The sequence below is a fragment of the Scyliorhinus canicula genome, chromosome 25 (genome assembly GCF_902713615.1).
Source record: "Scyliorhinus canicula chromosome 25, sScyCan1.1, whole genome shotgun sequence".
Taxonomy (NCBI): Eukaryota; Metazoa; Chordata; class Chondrichthyes; order Carcharhiniformes; family Scyliorhinidae; genus Scyliorhinus; species Scyliorhinus canicula.
Genome location: NC_052170.1, coordinates 20,040,942 through 20,058,412, shown reverse-complemented (window position 1 = coordinate 20,058,412; position 17,471 = coordinate 20,040,942). Strand labels below are relative to the sequence as shown.

General features: G+C 47.9%; 1 protein-coding gene across 1 annotated transcript in view; it reads right to left on the bottom strand.

The window, feature by feature from the left end:
* LOC119957136 (very-long-chain enoyl-CoA reductase-like) overlaps nucleotides 1–17,471 on the bottom strand; it is a 56,633-nt gene that overhangs the window by 26,325 nt on the left and 12,837 nt on the right. The window contains 4 exon segments of the mRNA XM_038784886.1: nucleotides 113–216; nucleotides 1,270–1,314; nucleotides 3,258–3,309; nucleotides 6,312–6,362. Of these exon segments, the coding sequence (XP_038640814.1) occupies nucleotides 113–216; nucleotides 1,270–1,314; nucleotides 3,258–3,309; nucleotides 6,312–6,362 (252 nt within the window).

Sequence of the window (17,471 nt, the reverse complement as noted above, 5' to 3'; positions counted from 1 at the left end):
ATGGCATCTTTGAAGCTTGAAGGCAATGAACCCAGTGTAGAATACACAAGATCACACAGCAAAAGGTTTCATTTATGAGTGAAGCAGCAAGGTTGCTTAAAAACTTACTTACCGTAACCCATCCAATCTGAGCACCAAGGTCTCTGAAGTACAGGGTGGCTGTGGTGCCAACAGGGAGGTTCTGCAAGATTTCTTCATCCCTTAGCGACTTGCCCTCTGCAAAACAGAGCGAAGGAGAGATGGCTCACACTGACCCAACCCAGAGAAACTGTTCCCTCAATTCCCCACACACAGTAACGTCCAAGAACAGCAGCAGATCGCCCGGAGCCTGTTCCACCACTCAATTAAATCCCGACTGATCTATACCTCAACTCAAATTGCTCCCACCTGCCCCCATACCCCTTAACTCAAAGAAATGTACCAATCTCAGGCTGATCAGCCCCCAGGCTGATCAGCTTTTATTTTTAAGGGTAGAAAATTGTAGATTTCCTCCACTGTATGTGTGCGTGTGTGAAGAAGTGCATCCTGATATCAGCTCCGAATGGTCTAGCTCTAATTATAAGTTGATGCTCCCTTGTTTGGAACTGGCCCAGAGGAAACAGTTTCTCTCCATCTACCCGTCAATCATTTTGGCGGCAGGAGGGGGAAGGTGAACACTGGATTGGGGATTTTGGGGCGGCACAGTGGCTGTCACTGCTGCCTCACAGCTCTTGGGTCCCAGGTTCAATTCTAGCCTCGGGTCACTGTCTGTGCGGAGTTTGCACTTTCTCTAAATGTCTGCGTGGGTTTCCTCCGGGTGCTCCAAGGGCCGGTGCAGACTTGATGGGCCGAGTATACCCTAATAACTCCTTTAATTACCATACCACCCAAATTGCATGACCCCTTAATCTTCTATACTTGAGGAATACAAGCCTAGTCCATGCAAAAATCCCTCACAATCTAACCCTTTTAGCCCAGTGCCATTCAGGTGAATCTGTGCTGTGCCTTCTTAAGGAGATGCTCCCAGGAGAACAACAGCACTGCACAACAATGCAAGACTAATGGGCCATCACAGGGCAACAGGCACATGTTTCAGCCAGCTGGAGGAATAGTAGCTCTCAGCATGCCCCCCCCCCAGCTGCTGACAGAGTTTATTTGGCAGACAGTAGGTGGGCACAGTCTTGCCTGTAGGAATCCCTACAGCCGAGGGTGAACATGGGTTACTGTCACTTGGGTGACACCGAGCTGAGTGCAAGGGCCACCTGAAGGTGGAATTGATTTACAACTTACTTGGGTCCAGCCTGATGGACTGCCTGGCAGGATACCACTGCGCATCTGAAAGAGAAGAACAGGCCAAGTGCGTTAACACTCACCCCCGCATCAGAGGATAGCTTCCCACCCTACCTGCAAACCGGAACAATTTAAAAATACCGAAAAAACATTACACAGTTCCCCACAAATTAAAACATCCATGTTCAAAGGGGCAGATTCCTATCAGGGGGTACACAACAAACATTACCCATTTGCATTAACGTTATTCCAAAGTACTGTCAGCAAAAACAGAAAATGCTGGAAAACCCAGCAGGTCTGCCAGCATCCGTGGAGCGAGAAACAGAGTGAACGTTTTGAGTCCATTTGACATCAGAGTACTGTAAGCACTCAGTTTATTTCAGGAAGAAACAGCGCGTTCCAGGATTTTATGTTCTAGTTCTCTGCAGATTGGATGCCCGTATTTATAAAAATCAGAATTGTTACAGTACAGAAGGAGGCCATTTGGCCCATTCGGCACTGGCTCTCTGAATGAACAATTCCCCCACCTTCTCCCTGTAGTCCTGCACATTCCTCCCCTTCAACTATTGGCCTAATTCCCTTTCGAATGTTTCCGATTAAAAATCTGTCTCCACCAAGCTCTTAGGCAGCGCCTTCCACTGCGTGAAAATGTTTCTTCTCTTATAGCTTCTTTTACCAATTATTTTAAATCTTGTGTCCTCTCGCTTTCAATCCTTTTGCGAGTGGGAAAAGTTTCACTCCCATCCGCACTGTCCAAATATCACTCATTCCCTTGACAGGGGACAGTTGAGAGAACATACTGAAATTGTAATAACTGGCTGAGCCTGCATTTCATGCCTGGCAAGGCTGTGAACAATAAGGATTGCCCCAGTTCACAGCCCACTCAGCCGACAGTCCAGCAAATCCCGACTCTCCTTGGAGCTCTGGGCGTCATCTCCATTATACCGGCCAATGCATAAAAATCACATTTGCACCTGGCCCCACTATGTGGTGGGGGACCGCAAACAAACCAGGGAGAGGTTCGGTCGCAATACCCCCAGGGGATGTATTCAGAGCCCCCAAAGGTTTCATCCCAGATCTCACACAAATCCTCCGAACCAGCAGGGGTGCTACAAGTTACAAGGGATCTCTCCACCCCCCTCTAAACGAAATGGGTTTGGCCAGGGGCTCCCACTCCAGAAGGCTATCCAATACTTCGCTTGTGTATTGAATGTCAGTCAGGACCAGGCTTGCTGTCAATGACATCCATGGTCAAATAGGAGGAACAATCTCGGTAGCTGGTGGGGCTGCAGAGGGTAACTGAACCCCAAGCAAGAATCAGTCAGGGATGTGAAGCACATTAAGATAATCAGGCTACAAGAGCAGATCTGGCTTTATCCAGTTCTGTTCTTTTATGCGGAGTGCCTGGCATTAAACTATGGTAACTGAAAGTTTGACCCTTTCCCTGCACTGAGCCAGCTAACCCCAGTGCTAGTGCTGTTCCCACCCTTTTGACGCTTCACCCCCATCTTGGGCTGGGCTGCACCAAGACCCCTGCTCTCAATTGCCACCCAATAACAGCCAAATGTTTGCCATTCGCATGAATGACACCACTTAACATGGCCAATTTGACGGACCGAGTCAGGGAACAACCACCAGGGGGCTTGGTGACACCCATTACAGCGGAATAGCCAGACTACACTCACCATTCAGGGTCACCCACGAATGGTCAATGAAATGTTGTATCGGGGGTGCTTAGCGAAGGACAGAAACTGTACCAGTTCAAAACCCATCGTCTCATGCTACTGACCAGTGCTTTTATTTTAACAGCAACAGGATAGAGTGTTTAATCAAATGGCAAAACAGGCGAAATAACGAATTCACAGCCTTCCTGCGAGGTTGAAAAAATACACAGCATTGAGAAAAACCCAACCAAAACCAAACCAGGAAGAATTTTGCAAGGCACAGGATCATGACGATCCAGAGTGTCAGTCCAGCTATATACTTACGGTTCTTGTGGAACATAACCTTGATCTCTCCAATCGTGGCATTTGGCTCCACCTATTTGAAAAATAAACACGGTCTAGAGTTAGGGAAAACAAAATAACCATAAACCAAATTCCGCCTCCATTGTAACAGACAACCATGAGAGTCTGTGGTGCAAAAGTTAAATTAAATTAGGCCTGGTGTTGCAGTTCAGATTTTTGTCCGCCAGCTATATAACCAAGGAGTGCATCAGACCCAAGTGGGGTGGCAGGGTGGTTAGCACTGCTGCCTCACAGCGCCAGGGATCTGGGTTCAATTCCGGCCTCGGGTGACTGTGTAGAGTTTGCACGTTCTCCCCGTGTGTGTGTGTGTGTGGGTTTCCTCCGAGTGCTCCGGTTTCCTCCCACAGTCCAAAGATGTGCAGGTTAGGTGGACTGGCCATAATTTTTTTTTAAATCCCCCCCTCCCCATCTCCAGTTTCCAAAGATGTGCAGCTTAGGAGGGGTTACGGGGATAGCGCGGGGGAGTTAGGGTTAGGCCGGGTGCTCTTTCTGAGGGGCGGTGCAGACTCGATGGAACGAATGACCTCCTTCTGCACCGTAGGGATTTCATGGTTTTCCACGGAGTGCCTTCCTCAATGGCTACACTTTCCTGTAGGGTGGCAGGACAGCCATGTGAAGCTTGGACAACTTTTCAACCTCTCCAACCGCAAGGATTAAAGTGTCTAACTGTGGCACCAACTTCCGCAAACCCTCGCAGGGTGGGGCGCAAACCTAGGATCCTGCTTCCTAACATATTGATCACTGCAAGAAAGTTAGCAGGTGAGGTACATCAGCCCAAGCTGGTCCTCGTGTGACTTGGGATGAGAGTCCCACCCAATTGTTAGCTATTGGTTACGGGGATAGGGTGTGTGTTGGGGAGGGAATCACGATGCCAACAAGAATAAGATAAGTCACCAGTCTTTGCTCTGCATATCAGTGTGAATCACACACCAAGGAAGTTTACTTTAGAATTGGCATTGGTGCAGAAACAGTGTAAGGAGAGGTGAAAAACAAACTCTGCTTGTGCCAGTATCTTCTCCCCAAACACTGAGCGAGCTCACTGCAGTCAGCACCAATGAAGGCTGAACTCATGAAATCAGGCCAGCGACCCGGGAAAAGGGTTGCGCAAGACGGTACGTACCGAGAAGCAGCGAGGTGCCTGATTTTTTAATTTAAATAAAATCACACATTGAAACTGGCTAGGCTTGGACTATTGACAACCAACAGTCTCCTGGCCAATACTCACCTATAAAGCAAATGACTTTTTGGTTTGTGTTTGTGGGCATTTGGTGTGGACAGATTGGCTGGCACGCTTTCCACAACAATGACTACACTTCCCGTGATATTCTGTGGCTGTGATAGGCGCCATAGAAATTCACGCCTTTCAAAAGGGGAAGACCACATTCTCCTCCACCTGCCGACAAGTCGGGGAAACGTAGGAATTGGGATTACGGACAGCACCAGTGCAATGGAGGCAAATACTACAACAGCAGACATGTACTGGGTGGGGTAAAGCTTAGAAGAAGTTGGCAGGCTTCTCCAAAAGTTGGCCCTTTGGCCCCAAAGTGGGTACAACACACAGCTAGAGTGGCCTGTTGTCCTGCCAAGGAGCAGATGAAGATAGGTGCACAGTTAACAATAGAAATGGCAGCCAGCATAAAGAGGGCTTCTGTCACCAAGCCCACGAAGGGTATCCCAGTGTCCAAAACTTGCATCCGAGTCAAGGTGTATTCCACTTCAACCATATCAAAGCTGTTCCACAATGTGGGGGGGGGGGCGCGCACAGAGCTGCTGCCACCACTGACCAGCACTTAGTGAACTCCTCCAAGGGTGAGGTCAATCGCGTGACTCTGTTTGCATTGCACCACTGGCCAGCTGCCAACCGAGCTGCAGGCAGAACCATTGATCAGACTTGGGGTCCTCCTATTCCCCATAATTCACCTCCCCCCCCCCCCCCCCCCCCCCCCCCCCCCCCCCCCCCTCTTCCCCAACACCTTTTGTGAACGAGGCCTGGCAGCAACTTCCATCCCCATGGTCCCACATGTGCATTTCCCCCAGTAGTTCCTACATTGTCCACTGTTGAGCGGCGGGAGCAGAAACAGGATGGATCTGGCCTGTAAGGTGCAAGGCGAGTGTGGGAACAGTCTCCAGGAGGCACCGCAGACAGACAATGCCTGGATAGCCTTCCGTGGCAGGATGTTCCTCTCCCACCGTGGACCTCCGCTACCCCCAGCACATGGCGAATAGGTTGAGATGGTCACAAGGCAAAGCCACACGATCAATTATCGCACCTTCACCCGGACTCCTGGCTGACAGACTTGACCAACTTCTGCCAGTCATGCAGCTATTGAACTATATGTATCCCCGTCTCCACTCAAAGCAAGAAACTTTAAATGTAGCGAGTCAAACTTTGGTGAAGAGCGATGGAGGGCCTCAGTAATGTACTGGCCGAATCATGCAATAGCAATTAAGAGCAGTGCCAATCTAAATTCTGTCATGGAGTGATCCACCGCTGAAAGTGGTCATTCTGTCCATCATGCCCTCTGTGGTAGCCTTACCCAATTATTCCAGCCAGACTGCCCTTTCCCCATAACCCTGCAATGTTTTTCCAATTCCTGATTCCCTTTTGAGTTACCACTAAATCGGCTTCTGCCGCCCTTTCAGGCAGTGCGTTCCACAGCACAACAATCCCTGGCAATTTTCCAATCCCCTTAAACCTGTGCCCTCAGCGTTACCGACCCTCCTGCGACCAGCAAGTTTGATGTTCCTCATTTGAGCTTTGGAACTTAAAGACTGTGCCAGGAATCAGTAAAAACAGCCAGACGAAACCCCGACGATGGGCTTGCCCTCCGCTGTGACTCAAGGCGACAAATAGCTAATGCGCGGGGTGTGGGCTAGAGTACAAAATCTTCCCATCGCACTGACAAGACTTTTCAACAGGCCTGGCGACACACTTTGAATAAATATACATTCGCACCAGTTAACCATTTGTTGACATGTATTTTATTGCCTGAACGCACATATAATTGAGCCTACCTTGTCCAGGAAGGTGAGCTTCTGCTTCGTTCTGGCGTCCAAGATCTCCACCTCAAAAAAAACAGAAGCCTTTTTAGATTTCTTCTGCAGTTTTAGGGGGCGGCCAGGCAGAATCAGCCCGTTAACCAACAGCATGTTTGGTTCTGGCAGCATCACGCTCATATTCATGGTCATTCCAATCTGCTCCACTCCACAAAGTTTAACCTTTCTTTTTCCTCTCTGAAAGAGGTTTTATATTTAAAAGTCAAGAATGAAAATGAAACGATTCTCCTGCCCGAGGTACAGGGAACAGTGATAAAACCCAGATATCTGCTGCTCCAAGACAGGACAGCTCTAAAAAGGAGATTGCCCTGGGGGAGGTAACCCGATCGCCCTGGAATGTGAGCTCCTGACAACTCCAACTAAATATAATCCAATTAAACAGCAGGAGAACATCTGGGACACGAAGGGTCGAGCGAATTGGACACATTTTGGGAAACAAACCAACGGGGTGTGCAGCAGCCAGGACCACCCGGGAGACCACCCCACACAGGCACCATATGCCACGAGGCAGCTATCGGCACCCGTCTCCCATTGAAGTGAGGCAGGAGTCTGGGTTAGGAGAATATAGTTCTCACCAGGCACTGCGATTCTGGGCCACCGCTGACCCATCTGAAACCCAGGATTTTTAAACTCTGAAACCATGGTGGGTCAGCAGAACATCCAGAATTCACAGGTCCCACCAGACTGCGGCACCGATTTAACGGAACGTGGAGCACAGAAACAGGCCATTCGGCCCCACTGGTTTGTCCCGGTGGTTACGCTCCATGCGAGCCTTTCCCCCAATTCCTCCCCACCACCCTTTTTTCATTTAATGCTATTCAAAGTCTTTTACATCACACTTGGTCCAGGTAATCTGCTGGACTAATTTTTGCTGCCTTTGGGGATAGCCGTATCCATGTGTGCCCTTCAGCCTCCCGACTTTGCACCATCACAACACTAGGGAGTTTGTGTGACCACCATCCTGTATATCGGAGTACAACAACGTAATAAAACCCAGCCGAGGTTGGAAACGGGCACGGAGGCAGATGTTGTAGCCTTCGCCTCGTTGATCGCCCAAAGACAGATCTAGTGTGGAGATCAACCTCTCCATCCTGTGCCCTGGCGGGGGGACCTGCTGGAATTCTTGATACTTGAAAAGGTCAAATTTGAACTGAGGGGAAGAATAGTGGGGTTCTACAATTCATGGGCGCTATTCATTATGCACTTTCGAGAATTAGATCACATCGAACATTAGGGGGGTTGGGGGGGCTTATTGTGTTAATGGTGACTGGGTGATTCCAGATTCCTCTTTGTCATTTGTTAATGTTAAAATGCAGGCTAATGTTTCAGGGTTTGGTGGGAGGATGGGATCGTTGTTATTGATATGGGGATTGACGTTACATTCATTACTGATTATTGTTTATTGTTGGGTGTAAATGTGGGAGAAAATGTGTAAAAGGAGAATAAATTTTTTATTTTTTAAAAAAAATCAATGTAATAAAACATCTCAAGGTGTTTCAACAAGTGTCTCATCAAACTGGGAGGAATGGGAGGCTCGAGCGGCAGAAGGGAATTCGGGCCTTGGCAGCTGAACACCCATGGGAACTGGGAATGCCCAAGAGATCTCAGTGCTGTCGGGTTGGGAGACGCCAGAAAGATAAGGAGGGGTAAGGTCATCCAGAAGGAGCATTAATTAACAATTTAACTGGAGGCCTCACCCCCACAACCCAAAGATGTGCAGGGTAGGCAGATTGGCCACACTAAATTGCCCTTTAATTGGAAACATTAAAAAAAATAGTTCAGCTGGAGAGCAAAGAGGGAGAAATGTTTGGCAAAGAGCTACAGAAGACAAAGTATTCCTCTACTTTCCTTTATCTGTATTCGAATTACATTGACAAAAAAAAAGTCCATAATGACAAATTCAGAGAGCGATCGTTTGATTCGTCAAAAAGTGTTTTGTCATAGACGATTTGCGGCAAATTTTCAAACTTATTTTTTGACTTTTCTTTAGCCGCCGCCCCAGGGGTGAAAGTGACCGGACAGCCCGCGCCGCAGGCCGTCTGCACCCCGCGCCGCAGGCCGTCTGCACCCCGCGCCGCAGGCCGTCTGCACCCCACACCGCCGATCATCTGCACCCCAAACCATCTACTATTTAACTGCAGTGATATCGCTTGCCCCTTGTTTTGTCCGGTGTGACATTCACGGCCGTGGGGAGTTTTGGAGAGGGCTATTCTCGACACTGTTGACTCAGAACCTGAATCACGACCAGAGATTTGTTTGCATCAGCAACTATGGACTTCTACAATTAGAGGGAGAAAGCTTGTTAAAAACTTTCTACGTGGCCCAGAACTCTCAAAAGATAAAATATGACTCCTCATGGCACACACGGACAGATACTTAACTCAAGCCCTGATATGGCTGCTTCGGCAGCAGACGGGTCTGGAGAGTTTTACAGTCAAGATAGTAAATGGTGTGTTGCATTAATGCGCAAATACTAGCACCTTCATGTGCAGCTGTTAGTACTGAGCCCCGAAGCTTAACTCGTGTCGGGTCATATTAATAGAAACCACAGTCAGGGAAAGTACAGAGATCAGTGCACAAAGGGAGCAACGGCCGTCACACATCAGTCCTTCATGGAGACCAGAAAGTGTAGCAGAAATGGACTTTACCTGGAAAACTGGCTACATATCACACAAACAGTAAGCTACCCAGCGCTTTAATTTATCAACTGGAAAAGATTCTGCTATTTTTGTTAAATGTTGTAGGAGAGAGTTTGAGAGGGGTACAGCACAGTGTAGCTGGTTCCCGTACCAGCCTCCCTGAAGAGGTGCCAGAATGTGGCGACTAGGGGCTTTTCACAGTAACTTCATTTGAAGCCTACTTGTGACAATAAGCGATTTTCATTTTTCAAGTAAAAGTTTCGACAGCACGATTTTCAGTGTTTGCAAATATACGACCCCAGTGCCCTTAGATAATTGGGATCAGAGCTGGGGAAGGGTTAGGTTAAGAATAACCAGGGAGACTCTCAGAGAAGGAAGACCTTTTGAGACAGAATGGCACCCAGTTTCAGAGCACAGTAAACCCCCGACACTTGGCTGCAAGTAAAGCAACTGGTAATTTATATGGCAGCTTGTGGGAAAGGCAGTGTCGGAGTGAAAGAGAAGAAAGAACAATCTCAGCTTTCAGAAGACGTGACTGATAGTCTGTAGTAACATCTTGCGACAGAGACGGCCACGGTTTAACCGCCTGCCACTGGGCTATTTTCACACTCCCGCCCCTCTGCTCGCCTTCCCACAAGGCAGTCAGAAGCACCCAGAACAAAATCCCCCCCGAGCAGATGAAGCACTCAAACAGAAAGAACACTTGGTATTTTACCAAAATAAAGATGGTCTAAAGCATTATCAGCTGCTTAAACCCAGGCAGTCTTGATTGTGGAAAGACATGAGGCAGCTGTCGACAAGTGTTCTCACGCTGCCTACTGCTGAGTGCTCCTCAGGGGCGAAAGAGCTGCGACTCTGGCAAAAATCACTTTAAAGCTTGACACCACTTGAATTTTCCATGTATTATGCTCGTGTCTGTTGTAGATGTGGATCTCGCTGGCCAAATCAGCATTTTTAATCACCCCATCCATACTTGCTCTCCGATAGGTGGCGGCCAGCCGCCTTGAACAGCTGCAGCCCACATGGTGTAGGTACACAGACAGTGCTGTTAGGGAGGGAGTTCCAGGATTATGACCCAACGGTTGTGACCCAGCAACAGTGAAAGAACGGCTGATATATTTCCAAGTCAGGATGATGTGGGGCTTGGATGTGAACTTGCAGGTGGTGGTGTTCCAATGAGCATCGAGGTGGTAGAGATCACAGGTATGGCAGGTGCTGCCAAAGAAGCTTTGGTGAGCTGCCGCGGTGCATCTTGTGGATGGTGCACACTGCTGCCACTGTGCGTCAGTGGTGGAGGGAGAGTGAATGTTAAGGTGGTGACTGTGGTGCCAGTCAAGTGGGCTGCTTTTTCCAGGATGCCAAAAACATCTTGCGTGGCTTCTTACCACTCCCCCTTCCAAAAAAAGGTTTGCGAATTCTCCTTCTGTGTTCTACCTTTGTGGTGCCATCTCTCATGGTTCAATTCCTGGTCATCACTCAAGTGAATGATACCCGAGTCAGCCGGTCATGGATTTAAGCTCCACTTCAGAGCAGGAGCACATCTAATCCACACCAAGAGTCCCAGTGGAGTACTGCACGGTCAGAGGAGAGTGCAGTCACTACTGTAAATGTGGGAAACTCAGCAGCCAACAGCCACACTGCTAATAGATAAACAACCAGGAGTCTACAAGTCTACAGTCTTAAGTCTACAAAATAATGAGGGGCATGGAAAAAGTCTACATAATTATGAGGGACATTGACAAGAGTGGATAGTCAGAAGCTTTTTTGGCCCCAGGGTGGAGGTGTCAATTACTAGGGGGCATAGGTTCAAGGCAAAGTTAGACAGAGGGATACAGACCCCAGAAGTGTAGAAGGTTTTGGGTGAGACGGGCAGCATGAGCGGCATAGGCTTGGAGGGCCGAAGGGCCTGTTCCCGTGTTGTATTTTTCTTTGTTCCTTGAGGTTTAGTGAAGCTCACGGAGGGATAAACATTGGCCAGGACACCATGGAAAAAGCGTTCCTTCAAGGCGGACGGTGCCTTGCTCTCCCAAAAGACGGCACCTTTAACAGTGCGGTGCTCCCATAGCACTGCAATGGAGTGAAGGATGCCTAACTGTTTGTTCTCAGGTCTCTGGAGTCAACCCATAAGCTTCTGACTCTCAGACGTGAATGCGCCTCGGCTGACACTCGGCAAGTGTCAGGGTTCCTCAATAAGCCTCTACTCAAAAGCTGCCGCACTCAGAGCTTATCAGAGCACATCCCAAGACAGCGAATGCCTGACACAGTGCCAGTGTATATTTAGCCTGGTGCAGTAATGTGGCGTTTGATGTAGATGATATCAGGTTTATATCTTTGCAGAGACATGCAGGGTTCAACTTATTTTATTTCTACCAATTTCAAAAAAACCTTTCCAGGCATTAGACCCGAGCTGCGCCAGCAGCATGAAGCACCATTTCTCATCCCTGTAGATTCCTGTTAAACACCCTGTCGGCTAGAGACAACACCTCGTAAACACAGCATTGCGGAGTCATCTAATGTCACCTTGTGTCTAAGCTGCCAACTTCTCGACACGGGGCACTCTCACACTCCTCCAAATGTTGCATTACGGATTAACATTCAGAAGGGTTGGACAGGTCAGGTTACCATGCTCCTTGGGGGCGGCACTGCATACTCTGTAAGAGGCACACAGTCAATGAGGGGAGACTTTGGCCTGAGCGAGGCATAGACCGACTGAGTATATTTGGGAATCTGGTTCCAAGCGGGAATTCAACTGGCAAATCTTTTTCAAGGTCAATTAGTTAAGATTCTGACCTAGAACTAACAACGGTAGAGCAAGTTTTTAGAAAGCACACGGTAGTAATGGAAACTTCGCCTAGGTGAGACAGAGGCCAAGTGAGAATATTTGGGAATTCAGTGCAAAAGGGGAAAGAGAATCTTTCGGTTTACTGCAAGAAGAGTGACTCAGAATAGAGTACTGGGAGATGGGTAATCGTGGGAAGAAGAGAAGGAGGTGCTCTTTTGCTTTCTAACTTTCTGAGCCTTCAGGACGCAGTCTTATTCTGCTACAGGAGAACAAGATGGTTATTTGGTATCTGGTAAGTGACTCTGGTTTAGTTCCAAAACTTCAAAATAGTCCAGCAACTAGTGACAAGGTTAGTAAAATATATAAAGTCAAATATGTAATTGAATAAAATAATTAAATAGTTAATTGAAACACATTAATACGGATGACAGACAGGTGTCGTAGGATAATTGGAACAGGAGTGGGCCATTCAGCCCCTCAAGCCTGTCCCGCTATTCAATGAGATCATGGCTGAACTGTGGCCTAAGTCTATACATCTGCCTTTGGCCCGTATCCCCCAATATCTTTGCTTAACAAAAATCTATCTAACTCGGATCGAAAATTTATAACTGTTACAGCTTCAACTGCTATGTGGGAGAGAGTTCCAAACCTCTCCCACCCTTTGACTGAAGAAGTTCTTCCCAACATCTCCCCTCAACAGTCTGGCCCTAATTTTTAAGACTGTGCCCCCTAGTTTTAGAATCTCCACCAATGGAAAAGTCTATATTTATCTACCCTGTCTTTTCTTGTTAATATCTTAAAGGCTTCGATTGGATCACCCCTTAACCGTCTAAATTATAGCAAATACATATCTAATTGGAGTAATATTTCCTCATAGCTTAACCCCTGTACTCCAGGGCATCATTTTTGTAAATCTACATTGCACTCTCTCCAAAGCCAATATATCCTCCCTAAGGTGTGGTGCCCACTGCTCACAGTGACTCCAAGTGGGGACTAACCAGGGTTTTGTAAAGCTACAGCATAACCTCAGAGTCTTTATATTCCAGTAAACTCGGTTTGTTCTCACTGGAACGAAGGAGGTTGAGGGGCGACCTGATAGAGGTCTACAAAATTATGAGAGGCATAGACATGAGTGGATAGTCAGAGACTTTTTCCCAGGGTAGAGGGGTCAATTACTAGGGGGAATAGGTTTAAGATGCGAGGGGCAATAATGGGTGCCTGAAACTCGCTGCCGGAGGAGGTGGTGGAAGTAGGGATGATAATGATGTTTAAGGGGCGCCTTGTCAAATACATGAATAGGATGGGAATAGAGGGATATGGACCCCGGAAGTGTAGAAGATTTGAGTTTAGACGGGCAGCATGGTCAGTGCAGGCTTGGAGGGCTGAAAGGCCAGTTCCTGTGATGTACTTTTCTTTGTTCAATTCTCTAGATATAAAGGCTAGCATTTGTGTAGCCTTTTTAATTATTTTCTGGACTTGTTCCTGGCATTTCAAGGATCTATGCACCTGAATTCCCAAGTCTCTTTGGACATCCACAGTACTTAACCTCTTCCTATTGAGGACTATTTCTTTAATTTTGTTCCCAGTTCCTGATATTCCCCAAACAGGTTGTCTTGCCGATATTGTTTGTCCCAACGTAGGCCACAACAACTGGATCCTCCCCCTCCTTCTCCAATATCCTTTCCAGCTGTTCAGAGATGTCTCTCACCCAGGCACTGGGCAAGCAACATACTATGTGGGTCTCTCGGTTCTGCTTGCAAAGGAATCTCCTACAAGTACCACTTTTTTTTTGCTCCCCCACTTGAATGGCCTCCTGTATCACGGTGCAGTGGTCAGTTTGCTCATCCACCCTACAGCCCTTTCCTCATCCACACAGGGAGCAAGTACCTCGTACCTGTTGGACAAGGTCAAGAGCAGAGTCTCCTCCATTTCTGAATTCAGCATGCCTCTACCTTCCTCAGATGCAGTCACATCGGGCTGTCCCTGACCACTGGCTGAATTTGAGATACTTAATCTCCGGGGGAGTGACTGCCTCCTGAAACACAGCGTCCAGTTAACTCTTTCCCCTCCCCGATGCGCCGCAGTGTCCGAAGCTCAGACTTCAGCTCATCAACCCTGAGCCAAAATTCTTCCAGCTGCAACCTTGCTGCAGATGTAGCCACGCCAGCTCACAACGGGGTCTACCAGCTCCCACATCATGCAGTCCCGGCACATTGCCTTCCCAGCCAGCTCTACTTCACTTAATTAATTAGTATTTAACATTTTGTACAGATTCCCTACCAGCTTTCCAGATAATTTTCGTCTCAGCGAAAATCCCAGAGGAGTTACTTATACTCAAGCTCCGATGCTCCACCCCTCCGGGTCCACTCTACCTTCGCTCCCCGATGACTCGATAGTGTAGGACTGTTGCAATTCAAATCGCTCAGCTCTCAGGCCTGGGTCTGCTCACAGTTGCAGCATGTGGGAGCTCCTGGATGGCAGTTTAATCCAGGGCAAACACCTCTGCCATTCGGGCAGCTTCGACTCAGGGAGGGGAAAACGTTACCCGGGTTCTTTGTACCAGGAGGCGGCGACACCTCTCAGGACAGGGTCTTCTGAATTGGTCAGTGGTCAGGGACAGGAGAGTGGGACTCTGAGTGAGGTAGGTATGGGGACCTGGCAGCACATGAGCCTCGGCCTTTAAGAATGTCCAAAAGGTTCCAGCTTGTTTGGGTGAAAGTGGGGGCCGCAGGATGGAGTAGCTGACTGACCATGGCACTGCGGGACTTCTGGTGGTACAGGAAGCCACTCAAGTGGGGGGAGCAAAAGGAATGTGAATAGGAGATAGTATAGTCAGAGGGATTGACACCATTCTCTGCTGCAAAGAACATCCAGGCAGCAGTATTGCACGCCCGGTGCCAGGGTTCGGGACATTTGCTTAGGGCTTGACAGGAACTTGGGAAGTGTGTGTGTGTTCTCATCCCCATTCTCCTGCCTTCTCCCCATAACCCCTGATCCCCATATTAATCAAGAACCTATCTACCACTGTCTTAAAGACACCAAGTGAATTGGCCTCCACAGCCTTCTGCAGCAAAGAGTTCCACAGATTCACCACCCTCTGGCTGAAAAAAATCCTCCTCATCTCTGTTTTAAAGGATCGTCCCTTTAATCGGAGATGGTGGCCTCTGGTTCTAGTTTTTCCAACAAGCGGAAACATTCTCTCCACGTCCACTCTATCCAGGCCTCGCAGTATCTTGTACGTTTCAATAAGATCCCCACTCATCCTTCTAAACTCTAACGAGTACAGACGCAGAGTCCTCAACTATTCCTCATACGACAAGTTCCTCATTTCAGGGATCATTCTTGTGAACCTCCTCAGCACCCTTTCCAAGGCCAGCACATCCTGCCTTAGATATGGGGCCCAAAACTGGTCTATGTAGGTACCAACAACATAAACAGGACAAAGTAGGTTCTGCATAGCCAGTACGAGGAGACAGGCACCAAAATGAGAAGCGCAACCCCAAAGGTCATAACCTCTGGGTTATTACTTGAGCCACATGCAAATTGGCAAAGGATGAATCAGATTAGAGAGATGAATGACTGGTGTGGTCTGGTTCCCCAGCACCAGCACAGGGGAAAGTGGGATGTTTACCAGTGGGACGGTCTACATGCGGAGGCGTGTTAGGGCCCGTGTTCATGAGAGGGTTTTAAACTAAATAGTGGGGAGCAAGTGATCAAATCTTGAAAGGTGTGGTAAACCAAAGAACAGAGACAAGGCAAAAGAGAAACGTATTATTACAGGAAATGGAAAACAGACCATGACAGGAAGGGACAGAAAGGACAAATTTAACAGCGAGGTTATTATCTGAGAGCATGTAAAATTCAAAATAAAACATGAGCTGAGTGCACAGAGTAAATAAGTACGATTTGAGGTCGGTGGCACAGTAGTTAGCACTGCTGCCTCACAGTGCCGAGGAACCAGGTTCGATCACGGGTCACTGTCCGTGTGGTGTTTGCACATTCTCCCCGTGTCCGCGTGGGTCTCACCCCCACAACCCAAAGATAGATTGGCCACGCAATTGGAAATGTTTTTAAAAAGTACGATTTGATAACCATTACAGAGACGTGACTGCAGGATGGCATGGATTGGGACCCGAATATTGAAGGGTTCAGGATATTTAGCAAGGAACAGGAAGCAAGGAAAAGATGGAGGTAAAAGATGTAAGCCAACAATGGGATTGGCACAATAGAGAGGGATGATCCAAGGTTCAGAAAACCAGGATGTGGAAATGGTTTGAGCAGAGATGAGAAAAGGCAAAGGCAAGAAGTCACTTGTGGGAGTTGTGCACAGGCCCCCCTATCAGTAACGTCATGGTAGGGTGGAGCACAAAAGGATTAAATAATTGGAGCTCGCCAGAAGGGGATGGTAATAATCACGGGAGATTTTAATTTGCATATATTCTCTTCAAAAAAAAAGTGTGCTGGCTGTACCATGAATGCAAAACAGCTTCACGCTGCAATAAATCTGGGACAAGGCATGCGTGAGACCGGAACTGCCATGAATGGGCCAACCCAGCTAACAAGAGATGTCCGATTATAAATGGCCATACAGGGCAGCACGGTGGCACAGTGGTTAGCATTGCTGCCTACGGCGTTGAGGATCCGGGTTCGAATCCCGACCCTGGGTCACTGTCTGTGTGGAGTTTGCACATTCTCCCCGTGTCTGCGTGGGTTTCACCCCCACAACCCAAAAGGTGTGCAGGGTAGGTGGATTGGCCACACTAAATTGGCCCTTAATTGGAAAAAATGAATTGGGTACTCTAAATTTATTTATTTTTTTAAATGGCCATACATGTTATGTATTATAACCTAACTCCACCATTTTAATGATGCACCAGGTAGGAGTTGACCACCCTCCTTTAGAAGTTACGCACCGGGCCACAGCTTAGACTCCTGCACCCCTCTCGCCCCAGTCCCCATTATGCCCCGGGTACAGAGATCAGAACGCAGGAGCTGCACTAATTTTTTTTTAATTATATAAGAGTACCCAATTCATTTTTTTCAATTAAGGGGCAATTTAGCGTGGCCAATCCACCTACCCTGCACATCATTGGGCTGTGGGGATGAAACCCACACAAACACAGGCAAAATGTGCAAACTCCACACGGACAGTGACCCAGAGCCGGGATCGAACCCAGGTCCTCGGCACCGTGAGGAAGCAGTTCTAACCACTGCGCCACCGTGCTACCCTTCACTGATTTAAAAAATAGTACAAAGTTCTCTCGATAGTTGGATATGCAGTCAGAGCAAGCTCGCAACTCACAAACATTGAATGGAAGGTGATCTTAATCAACTGAAAAAAAAAGGAATATGGATCAAGGAGGCACTGGCGCTCGTTTTCATTCTGAGAAACAGAAATATAAGTCATTCAAGGAGTTTTCAGTGTCAGCGAAGATTTTATGGAAGTAAGTCAACACCGCCCAGTGGCAAATCAAAGTACTGCAGAGGCAGGAATGAGAACACAGCGGCACACGACACAGCTCAGTGAAGCTAAGAGTTATGTTTCTTACCGTCTCTGCCTGCAATTTATTCATTTTAGCCACCTCCAGAGGCTTCCCAACCGTCACATGATACAACAGCTTCCCTCATCACAGACTGATTGAGCTCTTGCTTCCCATGCAGCTCTTTATTTTTTTAAAATTTAGAGTGCCCAATTCA